The 17225-nt window shown below is 66.5% G+C and overlaps 1 protein-coding gene across 1 annotated transcript; it reads right to left on the bottom strand.

Moving 5' to 3' along the window:
* Window positions 1–908: 908 nt before the first annotated feature.
* On the bottom strand, window positions 909–14146 carry TP53 (tumor protein p53). Its single transcript, XM_068424776.1, is given in 13 exon segments — window positions 909–1001; window positions 2999–3018; window positions 3021–3077; window positions 3820–3941; window positions 5758–5867; window positions 7152–7264; window positions 8601–8716; window positions 8718–8780; window positions 11898–11996; window positions 11999–12096; window positions 12674–12719; window positions 12826–12938; window positions 14113–14146. Coding segments are annotated over 12 exon segments (996 nt in total). The 5' UTR covers window positions 12885–12938; window positions 14113–14146.
* Between the last annotated feature and the right edge of the window lie 3079 nt (window positions 14147–17225).

The following is a 17225-nucleotide window of genomic DNA, read 5'->3' as shown; positions in this document are numbered from 1 at the left end:
CCCATACTGGGGACCACCCCCCCAAACTGGGACATCCCACCCCCAATTATCCCTTATTAGGGGTCTCTCCCCCCATTTGCCCCCCCACCATCCCAGTTACCCCATACTGGGGGTCTCCCCCTTAAACTGGGACACCCAGTAACACCCCCATGGACTGGGACCCCCCCAGTTACCCCATACTGGGAACCACCCCCCCAAACTGGGACACCCCCCCCCAATTATCCCATATTAGGGGTCTCCTCCCCCCATTTGCCCCCCCACCTTCCCAGTTACCCCATACTGGGGGTCTCCTGCCCTAAACTGGGACACCCAGTAACACCCCCCCATGGACTGGGACCCCCCAGTTACCCCATACTGGGAACCACCCCCCCCAACTGGACACCCCCCCCCCCAATTATCCCATATTAGGGATCTCCCCCCCCCAAACTGGGACTCCCAGTTAAACCCCCCTTCCCAGTTACCCATACTGGGAACTTTCCTCTCCCAAACTGGGACCCCCAGTGCCCCCCCCAACTGGGACACCCCCCCAAACTGGGATCCCCCCCCCAAACTGGTCCGGGGGGGGCGGTATAAAAAAGACGTTTATTATGTTATAAAAGCCTTAAAAACCCGCTGGGGGGTGGCCCAAGCGGCGGGGGCGTGGCCAAGAGGAGTGGGCGTGGCCAGAGCCAAGGGGCGTGGCTTAGCCCGGGTGGGTGGTGTGATTGGGGGGCTGAGAGGGCGTGTTAGAGGGGGCGTGGCCAAGAGGGGGCGTGGTTAGTGGGTGGGGCTTGTTGGAAGGGGGCGTGGCTTCGTATAGAGCAGGGGGCCGGGGAGGCAGGGCTGGAGGCAGCTGGGCGTGGCCAATAGGGGGCTTGGCCTGCGTGGGCGTGGCCTATGGGGGCGTGGCCTCCCGGAAGGGGGCGTGGTCAATCGGAGTCCCCCGCCTCCTCCTTCAGCAGCAGCTTCTTCCCACAGCGCGGCACCAGCCCCTCCCCCCGCGGGGGCGGCGCCCTTTGGCCCTGGGTGGGGGGGGGATGGGGGGGTCAGGGACCCCCCACCCTGAGGGGGCACCCATGACCCCCCCCACCCCCAGCCCAAAAGCACCCAGGGGTCCCCAAACAACCCCCACCCCCCCCCAAAAGGGCACCCAGGCACCCACAAACCGCCCCCAAAATGGGACCCCCCCCCCCACCAGGGGAATCCCCCCACCCACCCTGGGGGGCACCCATGGGTGCCAGGGGGGCACCCACAGCCCCCCCCACCCCAAAAGCACCCAGGGGTCCCAAACCCCCCCCAAGAGCACCCAGGCACCCACAACCCCCCAGAATGGGACACCCCCCCCACAGGAGACACCCCCCCACCCCCCTGGGAGGCACCCATGGGTGTCAGGGGGGGCACCCATGACACCCCCACGCCAAAAACACCCAGGGGTCCCCAAACCCCCCCCAAAAGAGCACCCATGACCCCCCAAAATGGGACACCCTCCTTAAGGAGACCCCCCCCTACCCATAGGGACCCCCCACCCACCCTGGGGGGCACCCATGGGTGTCAGGGGGGGCACCCATGACACCCCCCCCGAAAAGGGCACCCAGGCACCCATAACCCCCCCCCAAATGGGACCCCCCCAGGAGACACCCCCCCCACCCCCCCCCCACCCTGGGGGGCACCCATGGGTGCTGGGGGGGACACTCACCCCCGCCCCGGGTCCCCCCCCCCTCGACCGCCTCCAGCGCCTCATTGATCTCCTTCAGCATCTCGTAGCGGCGCCGCCCCCGACCTGCCCCCCCGGAAAAAAATGGGTGGGGGGGACACACATGGGACTCCCAACTGCCCCCTCCGGACCCCTAAATACCCCTGGGACCCCCAACTGCCCCCTGGGACCTAAACTTGCCCCCCGGATCCCCAATTGCGCCCTGGGACCCCTAAATACCCCCTGAGATGCCCCAAACTGATCCCTGGGACTTCTAAATGCCCCTAGGACCCAAAATTGCCCCCCTGGGACCCCTAAATACCCCCCTGGGACCCCCAAAACTGCCCCCTGGGACCCCAAATTGCCCCCCTGGACCCCTAAAACCCCCTGGGACCCCAAATTGCCCCCCTGGGACCCCTAAATACCCCCCAGGGCCCCCAACTGCCCCATGGGACCCCAAAACCCCCCCTGGGACTCCCCAAACTCACCCCTAGGACCCCAAATTGCCCCCCCAGGATCCCTAAATACTCCTCTGGGACCCCTAAAACCCCCTAGGACCCCAAATTGTCACCCTGGGACCCCTAAATACCCCCCTGGAACCCCTAAATACCCCTGGGACCCCCCAAACTGCCCATGGGATCCCCCAACTGCCCCCCCCAGGACCCCGAATTGCACCCTGGGACCCTAAATACCCCCCTGGTACCCCCCAACTGATCTCTGGACCCCAAATTGTCACCCTGGGACCCCCAAATACCCCCCTGGGACCCACAACTGCCCCCTGGGACCCCTAAATACCCCCTGGGAACCAAAATTATCTCCTGGGACCCCCAACTGCCCAAAGGGACCCCCAAATTGTCCCCCCAGGACCCCAAATTGCCTCCTGGGACCTTAAATACCCCCCTGGTACCCCCCAACTGAGCCCTGGGACCCCAAATTGTCACCCTGGCACCCCCAAATACCCCCTGGGACCCACAACTGCCGCCTGGGACCCCTAAATATCCCCTGGGACCCAAAATTATCCCCTGGGATCCCAACTGCCCAAAGGGACCCCCAAATTGTCCCCCCAGGACCCCAAATTGCCCCCTGGACCCCAGCTGCCCCATGGGACCACTGAATACCCCCTGGGACCACCCAACTGCCCCATGGGACCCCAAATTGTCCCCCCAGGACCCCTAAAACCCACTTGGGACCCCCCCAAACTGACCCCTGGGACCTCAACTTGCCCCCGGGACCCCCAAACTGCTCCCTAGGACCCCTAAATACCCCCAGGACCCCCCAAACTGCCCCGAGACCCCCCAGCACCCCCCAACTTGCCCCCCGCCCTACCTGCAGATAGAAGACCTCGGGTCGGGGTTCAGCACCCGCTTCTTGGAGCTCTCGGGGGCTTCAGCCAGGGGTGCCAGGGCTGGGGGGGGGTTGGGGGGGGTAATGGGTGGGACCCCAGCACCCAGGGGGGTCCCCAGCACCCAGAGGGACCCCAGTGTTGGGGGGGGCACCCACATCCTACCCGCCCCCCCTTGGTGGCACCCAAGTGTCATTGGGGGGGGATCCAGGAGGGGAGCCAGGGACCCCCCCTCAACCCTAGCCCCGCCCCCCCAGCCCTGACCCCACCCCCTCAGCCCTGACTCCGCCCCCACCATTAGCCCCGCCCTCACCCCGCTTGGCCCCACCCCCCTTGGCCCCATCCCTAGTCACACCCCCAAGCCCTAAGCCACACCCCCTCCCCTAGCCCCGCCCCCCACCCTAAGCCACACCCCCTCCCCTAGCCCCGCCCCTCACCCTTTGTCCCCTCCCCCAAACCCCAGCCCCGCCCCCCAGCCCTAGACCCCGCCCCCAGCCCTGACTCCACCCCCCACCCTTAGCCCCACCCCCACCCCTTGGCCACGCCCCCTTAACCTGAACCCCCTTGGCCCTGCCCCCAGACCTAGCCACACCCCCCAGCCTTAGCCCCGCCCCTCACCGCGCTTGGCCCCGCCCCCCGCCTTAGCCCCGCCCCCCAGCCCTGACTCCACCCCCCACCATTAGCCCCGCCCTCACCCCGCTTGGCCTCGCCCCCTTAGACCTGAACCCCCCCTGGTCCCGCCCCCAGCATTAGCCCCGCCCTCATCGCCCTTGGCCCCGCCCCCATCCCTGGCCCCGCCCCTCACCGCGCTTGGCCCCGCCCCTGGCCCCGCCCCTCTTGCGGTAATTCTCCTCCTCGATCTTGCGGTCCCGCCCGGGGCAGGCGCACACCCGCACCTCGAAGCACCGGCGCCCCAGCACCTGCCCCCTGGGGGGGGGGGGGCGGGGGGGGGGGGGGGGGAACACAGGGTCAGGGGACCCCCAGGGACCCCCCGGCACCCAGGGACCCCCCAGCACCCACCAGGGACCCCCCCAGCACCCAGGGACCCCCCTCACCCAGGGACAGCCCCCTAAGGGACCCAAGGACCCCCCTCAACCAGAGGGACCCCCAGGGACGCCCCTAGCACCCAGGACCCCCCCAGCACCCAGGGACAACCCCTCAGGCACCCAGGGACCCCCCCAGCACCCAGGGACCCCCCCCTCAACCAGAGGGACCCCAGGGACCCTCCTCACCCAGGGACACCCCCCTAAGGGACCCAGGGACCCCCAGAGACCCCCCAGGCACCCAGGGACCCCCCCATCACCCAGGGACCCCCCCAGCACCCAGGGACCCCCAGGGACCCCCCTCAACCAAGGACACCCCCCTAAGGGACCCAGGGACCCTCAGGGACCCCCCCAGGCACCAGGGACCCCCAGGACCCCCCTCAACCAAGGACACCCCCCTAAGGGACCCAGGGACCCCCCCTCACCCAGGGACACACCCCTAAGGGACCCAGTGACCCCCAGGGACTCCCCCAGGCACCCAGGGACACCCCTCAACCAGGGACATCTCCCCCAGCACCCAGGGACCCACAGGGCCCCCACCCAAAAAGGACCCAACCATCCAGGGACCCCCAGGAGACCCCCACCAAGGCACCCAAGATGCCTTTCTGCCCCCATCCCAAGGGCACCCAGGCATTTGGGGTGGGGGGGCACCCAGACAATTGGGGTGGGGGGGTCCCCAGGGGGTTGGGGTGGGGGTCCCCAGGGGGTTGGGGTGCAGGGAGACACCCCCAGACTCACCCCTGCCCCATCCCAAGGGCACCCAGGCATTTAGGGTGGGGGGGGGACATAGACAATTGGGGTGGGGGGGACCCAAGGGGTTGGGGTGGGGGTCTCCAGGGGTGTGTGCAGGGGGACCCCCCCCCAGACTCACCCCTGCCCCATCCCAAGGGCACCCAGGCATTTTGGGGTGGGGGGGATGCAGACAATTGGGGTGGGGGGACCCAAGGGGTTGGGGTGGGGGGTCCCCAGGGAGTTGGGGTGCAGGGGGACCCCCCCCAGACTCACCCTGCCCCATCCCAAGGGCACCCAGGCATTTGGGGTGGGGGGATGCAAACAATTGGGGTGGGGGGGACCCAGGGGGTTGGGGTGCAGGGGGATCCAGGGTTTGGGGTGGGGTCCAGGGGTTTGGGGTGCAGGGGACCCAGGGGGTTGGGTGCAGGGGGACCCAGGGGTTGGGTGGGGGTCCCCAGGGGTGTGGGGTGCAGGGGAACCCCCCCCAGACTCACCCCTGCCCCATCCTAAGGGCACCCAGCATTTGGGGTGGGGGTCCCAGGGGTTTTGGGTGCAGGGGGATCCAGGGGTTTGGGGTGGGGGGTCCCCAGGGGTTTTGGGGTGCAGAGGGACCCCCCCCCCGACTCACCCCTGCCCATCCCAAGGCACCCCCAGGCATTTGGGGTGGGGGGGGACGTAGACAATTGGGGTGGTGGGGACCCAAGGGGTTGGGTGGGGTGGTCCCCAGGGGTTTTGGGGTGGGGGGTCCCCAAGGGTTTGGGGTGCAGGGGGACCCAGGGGTTTGGGGTGGGGGTCCCCAGGGGTTTTGGGGTGCAGAGGGCCCCCCCCGACTCACCCCAGCCCCTCCAGCATGAGAGGACCCAGGGGTGTGGGGTGGGGGGGACCCAGGGGTTTTGGGGTGGGGGGGACCCAGACAATTGGGGGGGGGACCCAGGGGTTTGGGGTGCAGGGGACCCCCCCAGACTCACCCCGGTCCCTCCAGGGTGAGGATGGCCAGGATGGGGCGCCGGTTCATGCCCCCCATGCACGAGCTGTTGCACATGAAGTTGTACAGGACCGTGGTGCAGTCGGAGCCCACCTTGGGGGGGGGGGGGTAAAAAAGGGGTTAGGGGGTGGGGGGACCCAAACCACCCCCAGCATCACCAAATGCCCCCTTAGAGCCTTTCCCAGGGTCCCAGGGGGTATTTGGGGTCCCCGGGGGACGTATTTGGGGTCCCAGGGGGACGTATTTGGGTGTCCCAAGGGGGATTTGTGGTCCTGGGGGGTATTTAGGGGGTCCCTGGGGGTATTTTGGAGTCCCAGGGGGTATTTATGGGTCCCTGAGGGTATTTAGGAGTCCCAAGGACGGTATTTGGAGTCTCAGGGAAGTATTTTTGGGGTCTAGAACAGATTTTAGGATCTCAAAAGAAATATTGGAGTCCCTGGGGGGTATGTGGGAGGTCCCTGGGGGGTATTTAGGGGGTCCTGGGGTGGATATTAGGGGTCTGGGGGGGTATTTGGGGTCCCAGGGGGATTTTGGGCCTGGGTGGTATTTTGGGGTCCCAGGGGGTATTTAGGGGTCCCTGGGGGTAATTGGGGTAGATATTGGGGGTCCTGGGGGGTATTTTGGTGTTCTGGGGCTATTTAGGGGTCCCTGGGAGGTATATGGGGTCCCAAGGGGAGTATTTGGGGGTCCGGGGGGGTATTTAGGGATCCCAGAGGGGTATCTGGGGTGAACATTGGCGGTCTAGGGGGGTATTTGGGGTGCCTGGGGCTATTTAAGGGTCCCTGGGTGGTATTTGGGGTCCCAATGGCAGTATTTGGGTGCCCTGGGGGGTATTTGGGGGTCCTGGGGGGGTATTGGGGGTCTCAGTGGGTATTTTGGGGTCCTGGAGTGGATATTGGGGTCCGGGGGGTATTTTGGGGTCCCAGGAGTATTTGGGGGTCTCAGGGGTATTTGGGGTCCCCGGGGGTATTTAGGGGTCCCTGGGGGGGTATTTAGGGCCCCAGGGGGGGTATTTAGGGGTTCCGGGGGGGTATTTTGGGGTCTAGAGAAGACTTTAGCGGTCCCAGGGGAGGCATTGGTGTCCCTGGGGGGTATTAAAGGGGTTCCTGGGGGGTATTTAGGGGTCCTGGGGGTTATTTAGGGGTCCCAAGGGGGATTTTGGGGTCCTGGGGAGGGATATTGGGGTCCCAGTGGGTATTTCGGGGTCCTGGGATGGGATTTTGGGGTGTCCTGGGGGGATTTTGGGGTGTCCTGGGGGATTTTTGGGTCCCAGGGGGTATTTTGGGATCCCAAAGTAGTATTTGGGATCCCAGGGGGGTACTTTGGGGTCCCAGGGGGTATTTAGGGTCCCAAGGGGTATTTGGGGTCCTGGGGCACCTCGGGGGGCTCGTAGGGCACAGCCACGCTGTGGCGCTTGGTGGTCTCGTCGTCGTGGTAGCGGGCGTTGGGGTTCCCCTCGACGCGGATGAGGTGCTGGGCGGGGGCCAGGCCTGAGGGGGGGGGCAAATCAGCCCCGAATACCCCCCCTGAACCCTAATACCCCCCCAGGACCCCCAAATACCCCCTCGCACTCCTATAGTCCCCCAGGACCCCCAATACCCCCCCAAGCCCCTAAACAACCCCCAGCACCCCAAATACCCCCCCAAACCCCTAAATACCCCCTAGGACCCCCCAATACCCCCCTGCACCCCCAAACACCCCCCAGGACCCCCAAATACCCCCCCAAACCCCTAAACAACCCCCAGGACCCCAGATACCCCCCAGGACCCCAAATACCCCCCAGGACCCCTAAATACTCCCAGTGACCCCCCAATTCCCCCTCAAACCCCCTTCCCCCAAGGCCCCCACCCCCCTAAGCCCCCCAATATCCCCAATTCCCCCCAGTACCCCCCCAAAAGCCCCCCTACCCCCTCAAACCCTCTTCCCCCAAGCCCCCCACCCCTCTAACACCCCAATACCACCTCAAACCCCCCCAATCCCCCTCAAACCCCCTCCCCTAAGCCCCCCACCCCTCCAACACCCCAATACCCCCCCCCGTACCCCCCAATTCCCCCAAGACCCCCCCAATTCCCCCAATAACCCCCCAAACCCCCCCAATTCCCCCCACCAATTTCCCCAAATACCCCCCCAGACCCCCAGTACCCCACAATTCCCCCCAATACCCCAATACCCCCCAAAACCCCTTCAAACCCCCCCCCAAGCCCCCTACCCCCAATACCCCAATGAGCCCCCCAAACCCCCCAACTCCCCCCAGTACCCCCCCAATTCCCCCAAATGCCCCCCCAGCCCCCCACCCCCCCAATACCCCTCAACCCCCTTCCCCCAAGCCCCCCACCCCCCAATACCCCAATTCCCCCAATGAGCCCCCCAAAACCCCCCAATTCCCCCTAAATGCCCCCCAGCCTCCCAATACCCCCCCAATTCCCCCTCAATTCCCCCAATAACCCCCCCAAAACACCCCCAATATCCCCAGTTCCCCCTAGTACCCCCAATTCCCCCAATGACCCCCCCAAAACCCCCCAATTCCCCCAATACCCCCCCAATGATGCCCCCAAAGCCCCCCAGTACCCCCCAATCCCCCCCCAATTGCCCCCAGTACCCCCAATTCCCACCAAGACCCCCCAATTCCCCCAATAACCCCCCCAAACCCTCCCAATTCCCCCCCCAATTCCCCCAAATACCCCCCCAGTACCCCCCCCAATTCCCCCCCCAATACCCCCCCACAACCCCCTCAAACCCCTTCCCCCCAGGCCCCCCACCCCCCCCAATACCCCCTAAACCCCCCCCCGTCACCCCCCAAATTATTTTCTGGGGGGGGTCCCTCACCGTCGCTGGCCCCCCCACACCTCTCGTGGTGGGGGCACCGTCGCACCACCTCGGCCACGTGCTCCGACTTCTTGTAGACAGCGACGGCGCGGAGGAGGGTCCCTGGGGGGGCGGGACCCCACCCTCACCTGCACCGGGCACGGCTTGGCTAGGCGGCAGTACAGCTTGTTCAGCTCCGGGGTAGTACTGGGGGGGGGGGTGTCATTTAGGACCCCCCCCATACCACCCTAATATGGTAAACACTCATCTAGGACCCCCCCATAGCACCCTAACATACGAGACCCCCATCTAGGACCCCACGTAACACCCACATAGCTGCAACCCCCATTTAGGACCCCCCCCATAGCACCCTGATATAGGGGACCCCCATTCAGGACCCCCCCAGCACCCCAATATAGAGGACACCCATCTAGGACACCCCCCATAACACCCAGGTATCGGAAACCCCCATCTAGGACCCCCCCCCATAGCACCCACTCACCTGAGACCCTCATCTAGGACCCCCCCCACAAAACCCTGATATAGGAGACCCACACCTAGGACCCCCCCATAGCACCCACTCACCTGGGACCCCCATCTGGGACCCCACCCATAGCACCCACACACTTGGGACCCCAATTTAGGACCCCCCCCATAGCACCCACATACCTGTGACCCCCATTTAGGACCCCCCCATAGCACCCACATACCTGGGACCCCCATTTAGGACCCCCCCCATAGCACCTCAATATAGGGGATGCCCATCTAGGACCCCCCCATATCACCCACATACCTGGGGCCCCCATTTAGGACCCCCCCATACCACCCTAGTATAGACGACCCCCATCTAGGACCCCCCCATAGCACTCTGATATAGGGGACCCCCATCTAGGACCCCCCCCATAGCACCCACTCACCTGGGAGCCCCATCTAGGAACCCCCCATAGCACCCCAATATAGGGGACCCCCATTTAGGACCCCCCCATAGCACCCACACACCTGGGACCCCTATTTAGGACCCCCCCCATAACACCCAGGTATAGGGAACCCCCATCTAGGACCCCCCCATAGCACCCACACACCTGGGACCCCCATCTATAACCCCCCCCCATAGCACCTACTCACCTAGGACCCCTATTTAGGACCCCCCCATAGCACCCACTCACTTGGGACCCCCACCATAGCACCCACACACCTGGGACCCCCATCTAAGACCCCCCCCATAGCACCCACACACCTGGGACCCCCATCTAGGACCCCCCCATATCACCCACACACCTGGGACCCCCATCTAGGACCCCCCCCCTAGCACCCTAATATAGAGGACCCCCATCTAGGACCCCCCCATAGCACCCCTGATATAGGGGACCCCCATCCTGGGACCCCCCCATAGCACCCAGGTATAGGAGACACCCATCTAGGACCCCGCTTTATCACCCAGGTATAAATGACCCGACCTAGGACCCCCCCCATAGCACCCTAATATAGAGGACCCCCCTTCTATAACCCCCCCATAGCACCCTAACATACGGGACCCCCATCTCGGACCCCCCCATAGCACCCACTCACCTGGGACCCCCATCTAGGACCCCCCCATAGCACCCACACACCTGGGACCCCCATTTAGGACCCCCCCATAGCACCCACTCACCTGGGACCCCCATCTAGGACCCCCCCCCATAGCACCCACACACCTGGGACCCCCATTTAGGACCCCCCTCATAGCACCCACACACCTGGGACCCCTATTTGGGACCCCCCCCATAGCACCCCAATATAAGGGATGCCAATCTAGGACCCCCCCATAGCACCCACATACCTGGGACCCCCATTTAGGACCTCCCCGTAGCACTCTAATATAGAGAACCCCCATCTAGAACCCCCCCAATACCACCCAAACATAGGGCATACTCATCTAGGACCCTCCCCATAGCACCCACACACCTGCGACCCCCATATAAGACCCCCCCCCATAGCACCCTGATATAGGGGACCCCCACCTAGGACCCCCCCATAGCACCCACTCACCTGCGACCCCCATTTGGGACCCCCCCCATAGCACTCAAATATAGGGAACCCCCATCTAGAACCTCCCCATAGCACCCACACATCTGGGACCCCCCATATAAGACACCCCAATAGCACCCCAATATAGGGGACACCCATGTAGGACCCCCCCATACCACGCAGGTATAGGAAACCCCCATCTAGGACCCCCCCCATAGCACCCACTCACCTGGGACCCCCATCTGGGACCCCCCCATAGCACCCCAATATAGGGGACGCCCATCTAGGACTCCCCCATAGCACCCACATACCTGGGACCCCCATTTAGGACCCCCCCCATAGCACCCACACACCTGGGACCCCTATTTAGGACCCCTCCATAGCACCCTGATATAGGAGACCCCCCATCTAGAACCCCCCCATAGCACCCCAATATAGCAGACACCCATGTAGGACCCCCCCATAGCACCCCAAATATAGGGCACCCCCTCTAGGACCCCCCCCATAGCACCCACTCACTTGGGACCCCCATCTAAGACCCCCCCATACCACCCAGATATAGTGAACCCCCCACCTAGATCCCACCCATAGCACCCAAGTATAGAGAAGCCTCATCTATGACCCCCCCCATAGCACCCACACACCTGGGACCCCCATCTAGTACCCCCCCATAGCACCCTGATATAGGGGACCCCCATCTGGGACCCCCCCCCATAGCACCCACACACTTGGGACCCCAATTTAGGACCCCCCCCATAGCACCCACTCACCTGCGACCCCCATCTAGGACCCCCCCATAGCACCCCAATACAAGGAACCCCCATCTAGGACCCCCCCCATAGCACCCACATACCTGGGACCCCCATCTAGGACCCCCCCATACATGAGACCCCCATATAAGAACCCCCTGAACCCTGGGTGCCCCCCCCCACCCTTGGGTGTCCCCCCCCACCCATGCGGTGCCCCCCCCCACCCTTGGGTGCCCCCCACCCCCATTTCAGGGTGTCCCCCCCCCCCCTTTGGGTCCCCCTTCCCCCAAACACCTGGGTCTCCCCCCACCCCCCTTTGGGTGCCTCCCCCCACCCTGGGGACCCCCCCCCCCATTTCAGGGTGCCCCCCTCACCCTGGGGTGCCCCCCCCACCTTTGGGTGCCCCCCCCCTTAGGGTTCCCCTTCCCCCAAACACCTGGGTCTCCCCCCACGCCCTTTGGGTGCCCCTCCCACCCCTTTGGGTGCCTTCCCCACCCTTGGGTGCCCCCCCACCCACTTTGGGTGCCCCCCCCCACCCCTGGGTGCCCCCCCCCCACCCAAACTCACGGTGCAGGTGACGGACTTGGCGGTCCCGGCCTCACTGAAGCCCACCCTGAACTCGTGGCACCCCCCATAATCCTCCGTGGACGGGACCACCGGGGTGGGGGGGGCACCCAAGGGTGGGGGGGGCACCCTAAACCCGCCCCTCCCTCACCGGGAGGGGTGGGGGGACAGAGGGGGTCCAAGGGGCTCAGGTCCTGCTGGGGGGGAGGGGAGGTTAGGGGGCACCCTAATACCTGGGTGCCCTTTGGGGGGGGGTCTCGGGGTGTCAGGGTGCCCTTTTGGGGTGGGGGGGGTCTCAGGGTGCCCTTTGGGGGGGGCCCTTGGGGGTCTGGGTGCCCTTTGGGGGGGGGGTCTCGGGTGCCCTTTGGGGGGGGCCCTTGGGGGTCTGGGTGCCCTTTGGGGGGGGGTCTCGGGGTGCCCTTTGGGGGGGGGTCTCGGGGTGTCAGGGTGCCCTTTCAGGGTGGGGGGGGTCCCTTGGGTGTCTGGGTGCCCTTTGGGGGGGGGTCTTGGGTGTCTGGGTGCCCTTTTGGGGTGGGGGGGGTCCCTTGGGGGTCTGGGTGCCCTTTTGGGGGGGGGTCTCAGGGTGTCTGGGTGCCCTTTTGGGGGGGGGTCTTGGGGTGCCCGGGTCCCTTTTTGGGGGGAGGGGTCCCTTAGGAGTCTGGGTGCCCTTTTGGGGGGGGTCTTGGAGCGTCTGGGTGCCCATTCGGGGTGGGGGGGGTCCCTTGGGGGTCTGGGTCCCCTTTTTTGGGGTGGGGGGGGGGTCCCATCACTCACCCATCCTGGTGGTTCCTCATGGAGCGAGTGGATGTTATCAGGGAGCCTTGAGGGGGGGGGGGGGGGCAAGGTCAGAGGTCACCTGGGTGCCCCCCCCCCCACCCTCCCCCAACCCCCCCCACCCAAATTTGGGTGCCCCCCCCCCCCCTTACATCTTCCAGAGGTCCAGGAACCCCTCCCCCTCCAGCAGCGGCTCCAGCTCCTGCGCCATGATGTGGGGGGGGGGGCTTTGGGTGGGGGGGGGGCGGGGGCGCCCCTGGGTGCCCTGAGGGGGGGGGGGAGGGGAGAAAAGGAAGGGGTTAGAGTCGGGGGGGGGTCAGGGTGCCTTTTATGGGGTGGGGGGGGGGCTCAGGGTGCCCTTTTGGGGTGGGGGGGGGCTCAGGGTGCCCTTTTGGGGGGGGTCTCAGGGTCCCTGATGCCCTTTTTGGGGTGGGGGGGGGGGTCCTTGGGTGTCTGGGTGCCCTTTTGGGGTGGGGGGGTCTCAGGGTGCCCTTTGGGGGGGGGTCTTGGGGGGTTGTCTGGGTGCCCTTTTGGGGTGGGGGGGGTCTCGGGGGGTCTGGGTGCCCTTTTGGGGGGGGTCTCAGGGTGTCAGGGGTGCCCTTTGGGGTGCGGGGGGGTCCTTAGGGGTCTGGGTGCCGGTTTTGGGGGGGGGTCTCAGGGTCCCTGGGTGCCCTTTTGGGGGGGGGGTTGTCTCAGGGTGCCCTTTGGGGGGGGGGTCTCAGGGTGCCTGGGTGCCCTTTTGGGGTGGGGGGGGTCTCAGGGTGTCCTTTGGGGGGGGTCTTGGGGGGTCTGGGTGCCCTTTGGAGGGGGTCTCAGGGTGTCTGGGTGCCCTTTTGGGGTGGGGGGGGTCTCAGGGTGTCAGGGTGCCCTTTGGGGTGGGGGGGGCCTTTGGGGGTCTGGGTGCCCTTTTGGGTGGGGGGTCTCAGGGTCCCTACAAGCCCCACCCCCCCTCCAGGAAGCGAAATGCCCCAAAAACCCGCCCAAATTTGGGGTGGGGGAGGGGTCGATCCAGCCGGTTCCGGCCAGTTTTAGGGGGGGGGGGGGTTTGTCACCCCCCTCCCCCCACCCTTCCAGGACCCCTCCCCTCCCCCCACCGCCATAGAGCACCCAAGTTTTCAGGACCCCCCCCCAAAAAGGGCACCCAGGGGGCCCCTCCCCCCATAACAGGGGGCCCCTCCCCCCAAAATGGGGGTCCCCATGGGTGGGGGGAGGGGTGGGGGGGGTCCCCAGGGTGGGGGGACCCTAGGGGGGGTGGGGGGGAGGGGGGGGACCCCCTAGACCGGGCCCCCTCCCCCACCAGGGGCACCCAGGACGCCCCTTCCCCCCCAAAATGGGGGTCCCCAAGGGGGTGGGGGGAGGTGTGGGGGGGGCCCCCATGGGTGGGGGGGGAACCCAGAGGGGGGTGGGGGGAGGGGGGGAGGGGGGGGTCCCCCCGTTACCTCCGCGCGCTCCCGCCGCCGCACGCGCTGGGGAATCCCCGTATCCCAGCGTGCCCGCGCGGGGGGGGGGGGGGGGGGCCTGGGGGGGGGGGAGGGTGAAGCCGCGGCGCCATCTTGGATGAGGGCAACAAAGAGGGCGGGGCCTCCTGCCCCATCCCCCCCGCCCCCCCCCCCCCCTTCCTCCCTCCCCCCCCTCCCCCTCCTCCTCCCCCCTCTCCTCCCCCCCCCCCTCCCCCCCCCAATTAAGGGCCCCCACAGCCCCTCCCCCCCCCCCCGGTGCCCTTTGCCCCTTTGGGGGGAGGGAGGGGAGGGGGGGGTTGGGATCATTAACCAACTCCCCCCCCCGGCCCCCCCCCACGCCCCGGGATGGGACCCACGGTGACCAGGTGACCCCGCCCTCACCCCCACCTCCCCCCTTCAGGGGGCACTTTGCGGCCCCCCCGCCCCCGAGACTTCTGAACCAGGTAGGGACCAGGCCTGGAGCCCTTTGGGGGCCCCCCCCCGCACCCTGGGACCCCCCCCCAACCCCCTCTGATCCCCCCTGACCCCTTGTGACCCCCCCTGACCCCCTGGGACCCCCCCTGACCCCCCTGACCCCCTTGACCCCCCCCAACTCCCCTGACCCCCTGGGACCCCCATTGAACCCCTGGGACCCCCCCCCAAGACCCCCTGGGTCCCCCCCAAGACACCTGGGCCCCCCCTTGTCCCCCTCTGACACCCCCTGACCCCCTGACTGACCCCCCTTGACCCCCCCGACCCCCTGGGACCCCCCTTGACCCCTTGTGACCCCCCTGACCCCTTGACCTCCCTTGACCCCCTGTCCCCCCTGACCCCTTGACCCCCTGTGACCCCTTATGACCCCTTGACCCCCCTGTCACGCCCCTCCCCAGCCCCCCTGGGTCCCCCAGCACCTCTGGGCCCCCCCGGCCCCCCTTGACCCCCCTGACCCCCACTGACCTCCTGTGACCCCTTGACCCCCCTTGACCCCCTGTGACCCCTTATGACCCCCTGACCCCCCTGTCACCCCCCTCCCCAGCCCCCCTGGGTCCCCCCAGCACCTCTGGGCCCCCCCCCCCGGCCCCCCCCGCCGGGGGGTTGGGGGGTGCTGGGTGGCGCCTTCCTGCAGGTGGCGCTGGTGGTGGGCGGGGTGCGGGCGCTGGGGCTCTGCCTGCGGCCGCTGGGGGGCGCCCTCGGGGCCCGGGGGGGGCGGCGTGGGTGGGCTCCGCCCCCCTGGCAGCGCTCCAGCTGGGGGGTGAGTGGGGACTGGGAGCACTGGGAGCACTGGGATTACTCCTGTCCATCCTTATGGGGTCCCAGTCACACCAGTGGGGGGCACTTGGGGCACTGGGGGGCACTGGGAGCACTGGGATTGTCCCTATCCATCCTTCTGGGGTCCCAGTCACATCAGTAAGGGGGACTGGGGGGCACTGGGGGGCACTGGGAGCACTGGGATTACTCCTGTCCATCCTTATGGGGTCCCAATCACACCAGTGGGGGGCACTTGGGGGCACTGGGGGCACTGGGAGCACTGGGATTGCCCCTATCCATCCTTCTGGGGTCCCAGTCACATCAGTAAGGGGCACTGGGGGGCACTGGGGGGCACTGGAGGGCACTGGGAGCACTGGGATTACCCCTATCCATCTCTTGGGGGTACAAATCACACCAGTAAGGGGCACTGCGGGGCACTGGGAGCACTGGGAAGCCCCTTCGGCAGCTCTCTGGAGTCCCATTCACACCAGTGTGGGACACTGGGGGGCACTGGGGGGCACTGGGAGCACTGGGATTGCCCTATCCATCCTTCTGGGGTCCCAGTCACACCAGTAAGGGGTACTGGGGGGCACTGGGGGCACTGGGAGCACTGGGATTACTCCTATCCATCCTTATGGGGTCCCAATCACACCAGTGGGGGGCACTGGGGGGTACTGGGGGGTACTGGGAGCACTGGGAAGGGCCCTTGACAGCCGTCAGGGGTCCCAGTCACACCAGTAAGGGGCACTGGGGGGCACTGGGAGCACTGGAATTATCCCTATCCATCTCTCAGGGGTACAAATCACACCAGTAGGGGACACTGGGGGGCACTGGGAGCACTGGGATTGTCCCTATCCATCCTTATGGGGTCCCAATCACACCAGTAAGGGGCACTGGGGGGCACTGGGAGCACTGGGATTGTCCCTATCCATCCTTCTGGGGTCCCAATCACACCAGTAAGGGGCACTGGGGGGCACTGGGAGCACTGGGAAGGGCCCTATCCATCCTTCTGGGGTCCCAGTCACACCAGTGGGGGCACTGGGGGGCACTGGGAGCACTGGGAAGGGCCCTATCCATCCTTCTGGGGTCCCAGTCACACCAGTGGGGGGCACTGGGGGGCACTGGGAGCACTGGGATTGCCCCTATCCATCTCTCAGGGGTACAAATCACACCAGTAAGGGGCACTGGGGGGCACTGGGGGGCACCGGAAGCACTGGGAAGGGCCCTTGACAGCCCTCTGGAGTCCCAGTCACACCAGTAAGGGGCACTGGGGGCACTGGAAGCACTGGGATTGCCCCTATCCATCCTTCTGGGGTCCCAGTCACATCAGTAAGGGGCACTGGGGGGCACTGGGGGGCACTGGGAGCACTGGGATTGCCACTATCCATCCTTCTGGGGTCCCAGTCACACCAGTAAGGGGCACTGGGGGGCACTGGGAGCACTGGGATTGCCCCTATCCATCCTTCTGGGGTACAAATCACACCAGTAAGGGGCACTGGGGGGCACTGGGGGGCACCGGAATCACTGGGAAGGGCCCTCGACAGCCCTCTGGAGTCCCAGTCACACCAGTAAGGGGCACTGGGGGGCACTGGGAAGCCCCCTCGACAGCTCTCTGGGGTCCCAGTCACACCAGTAAGGGGCACTGGGGGCACTGGGAAGCCCCCTCGACAGCTCTCTGGGGTCCCAGTCACACCAGTAAGGGCATTGGAGGGCACTGGGGGCGCACTGGGAGCACTTGGAAGGGCCCTTGACAGCCGTCAGGGGTCCCAGTCACACCAGTGGGGGGCACTGGGGGGGCACTGTGAGCACTGGGATTGCCCCTATCCATCTCTCGGGGGTACAAATCGCACCAGTAAGGGCCACTG

Source organism: Nyctibius grandis, unplaced genomic scaffold, assembly GCF_013368605.1.
Source record: "Nyctibius grandis isolate bNycGra1 unplaced genomic scaffold, bNycGra1.pri scaffold_71_arrow_ctg1, whole genome shotgun sequence".
In the NCBI taxonomy this organism is placed as follows: Eukaryota; Metazoa; Chordata; class Aves; order Nyctibiiformes; family Nyctibiidae; genus Nyctibius; species Nyctibius grandis.
The sequence above is the reverse complement of the archived record's forward strand: the minus strand, read 5'-3'. Positions and strand labels throughout refer to the sequence as shown.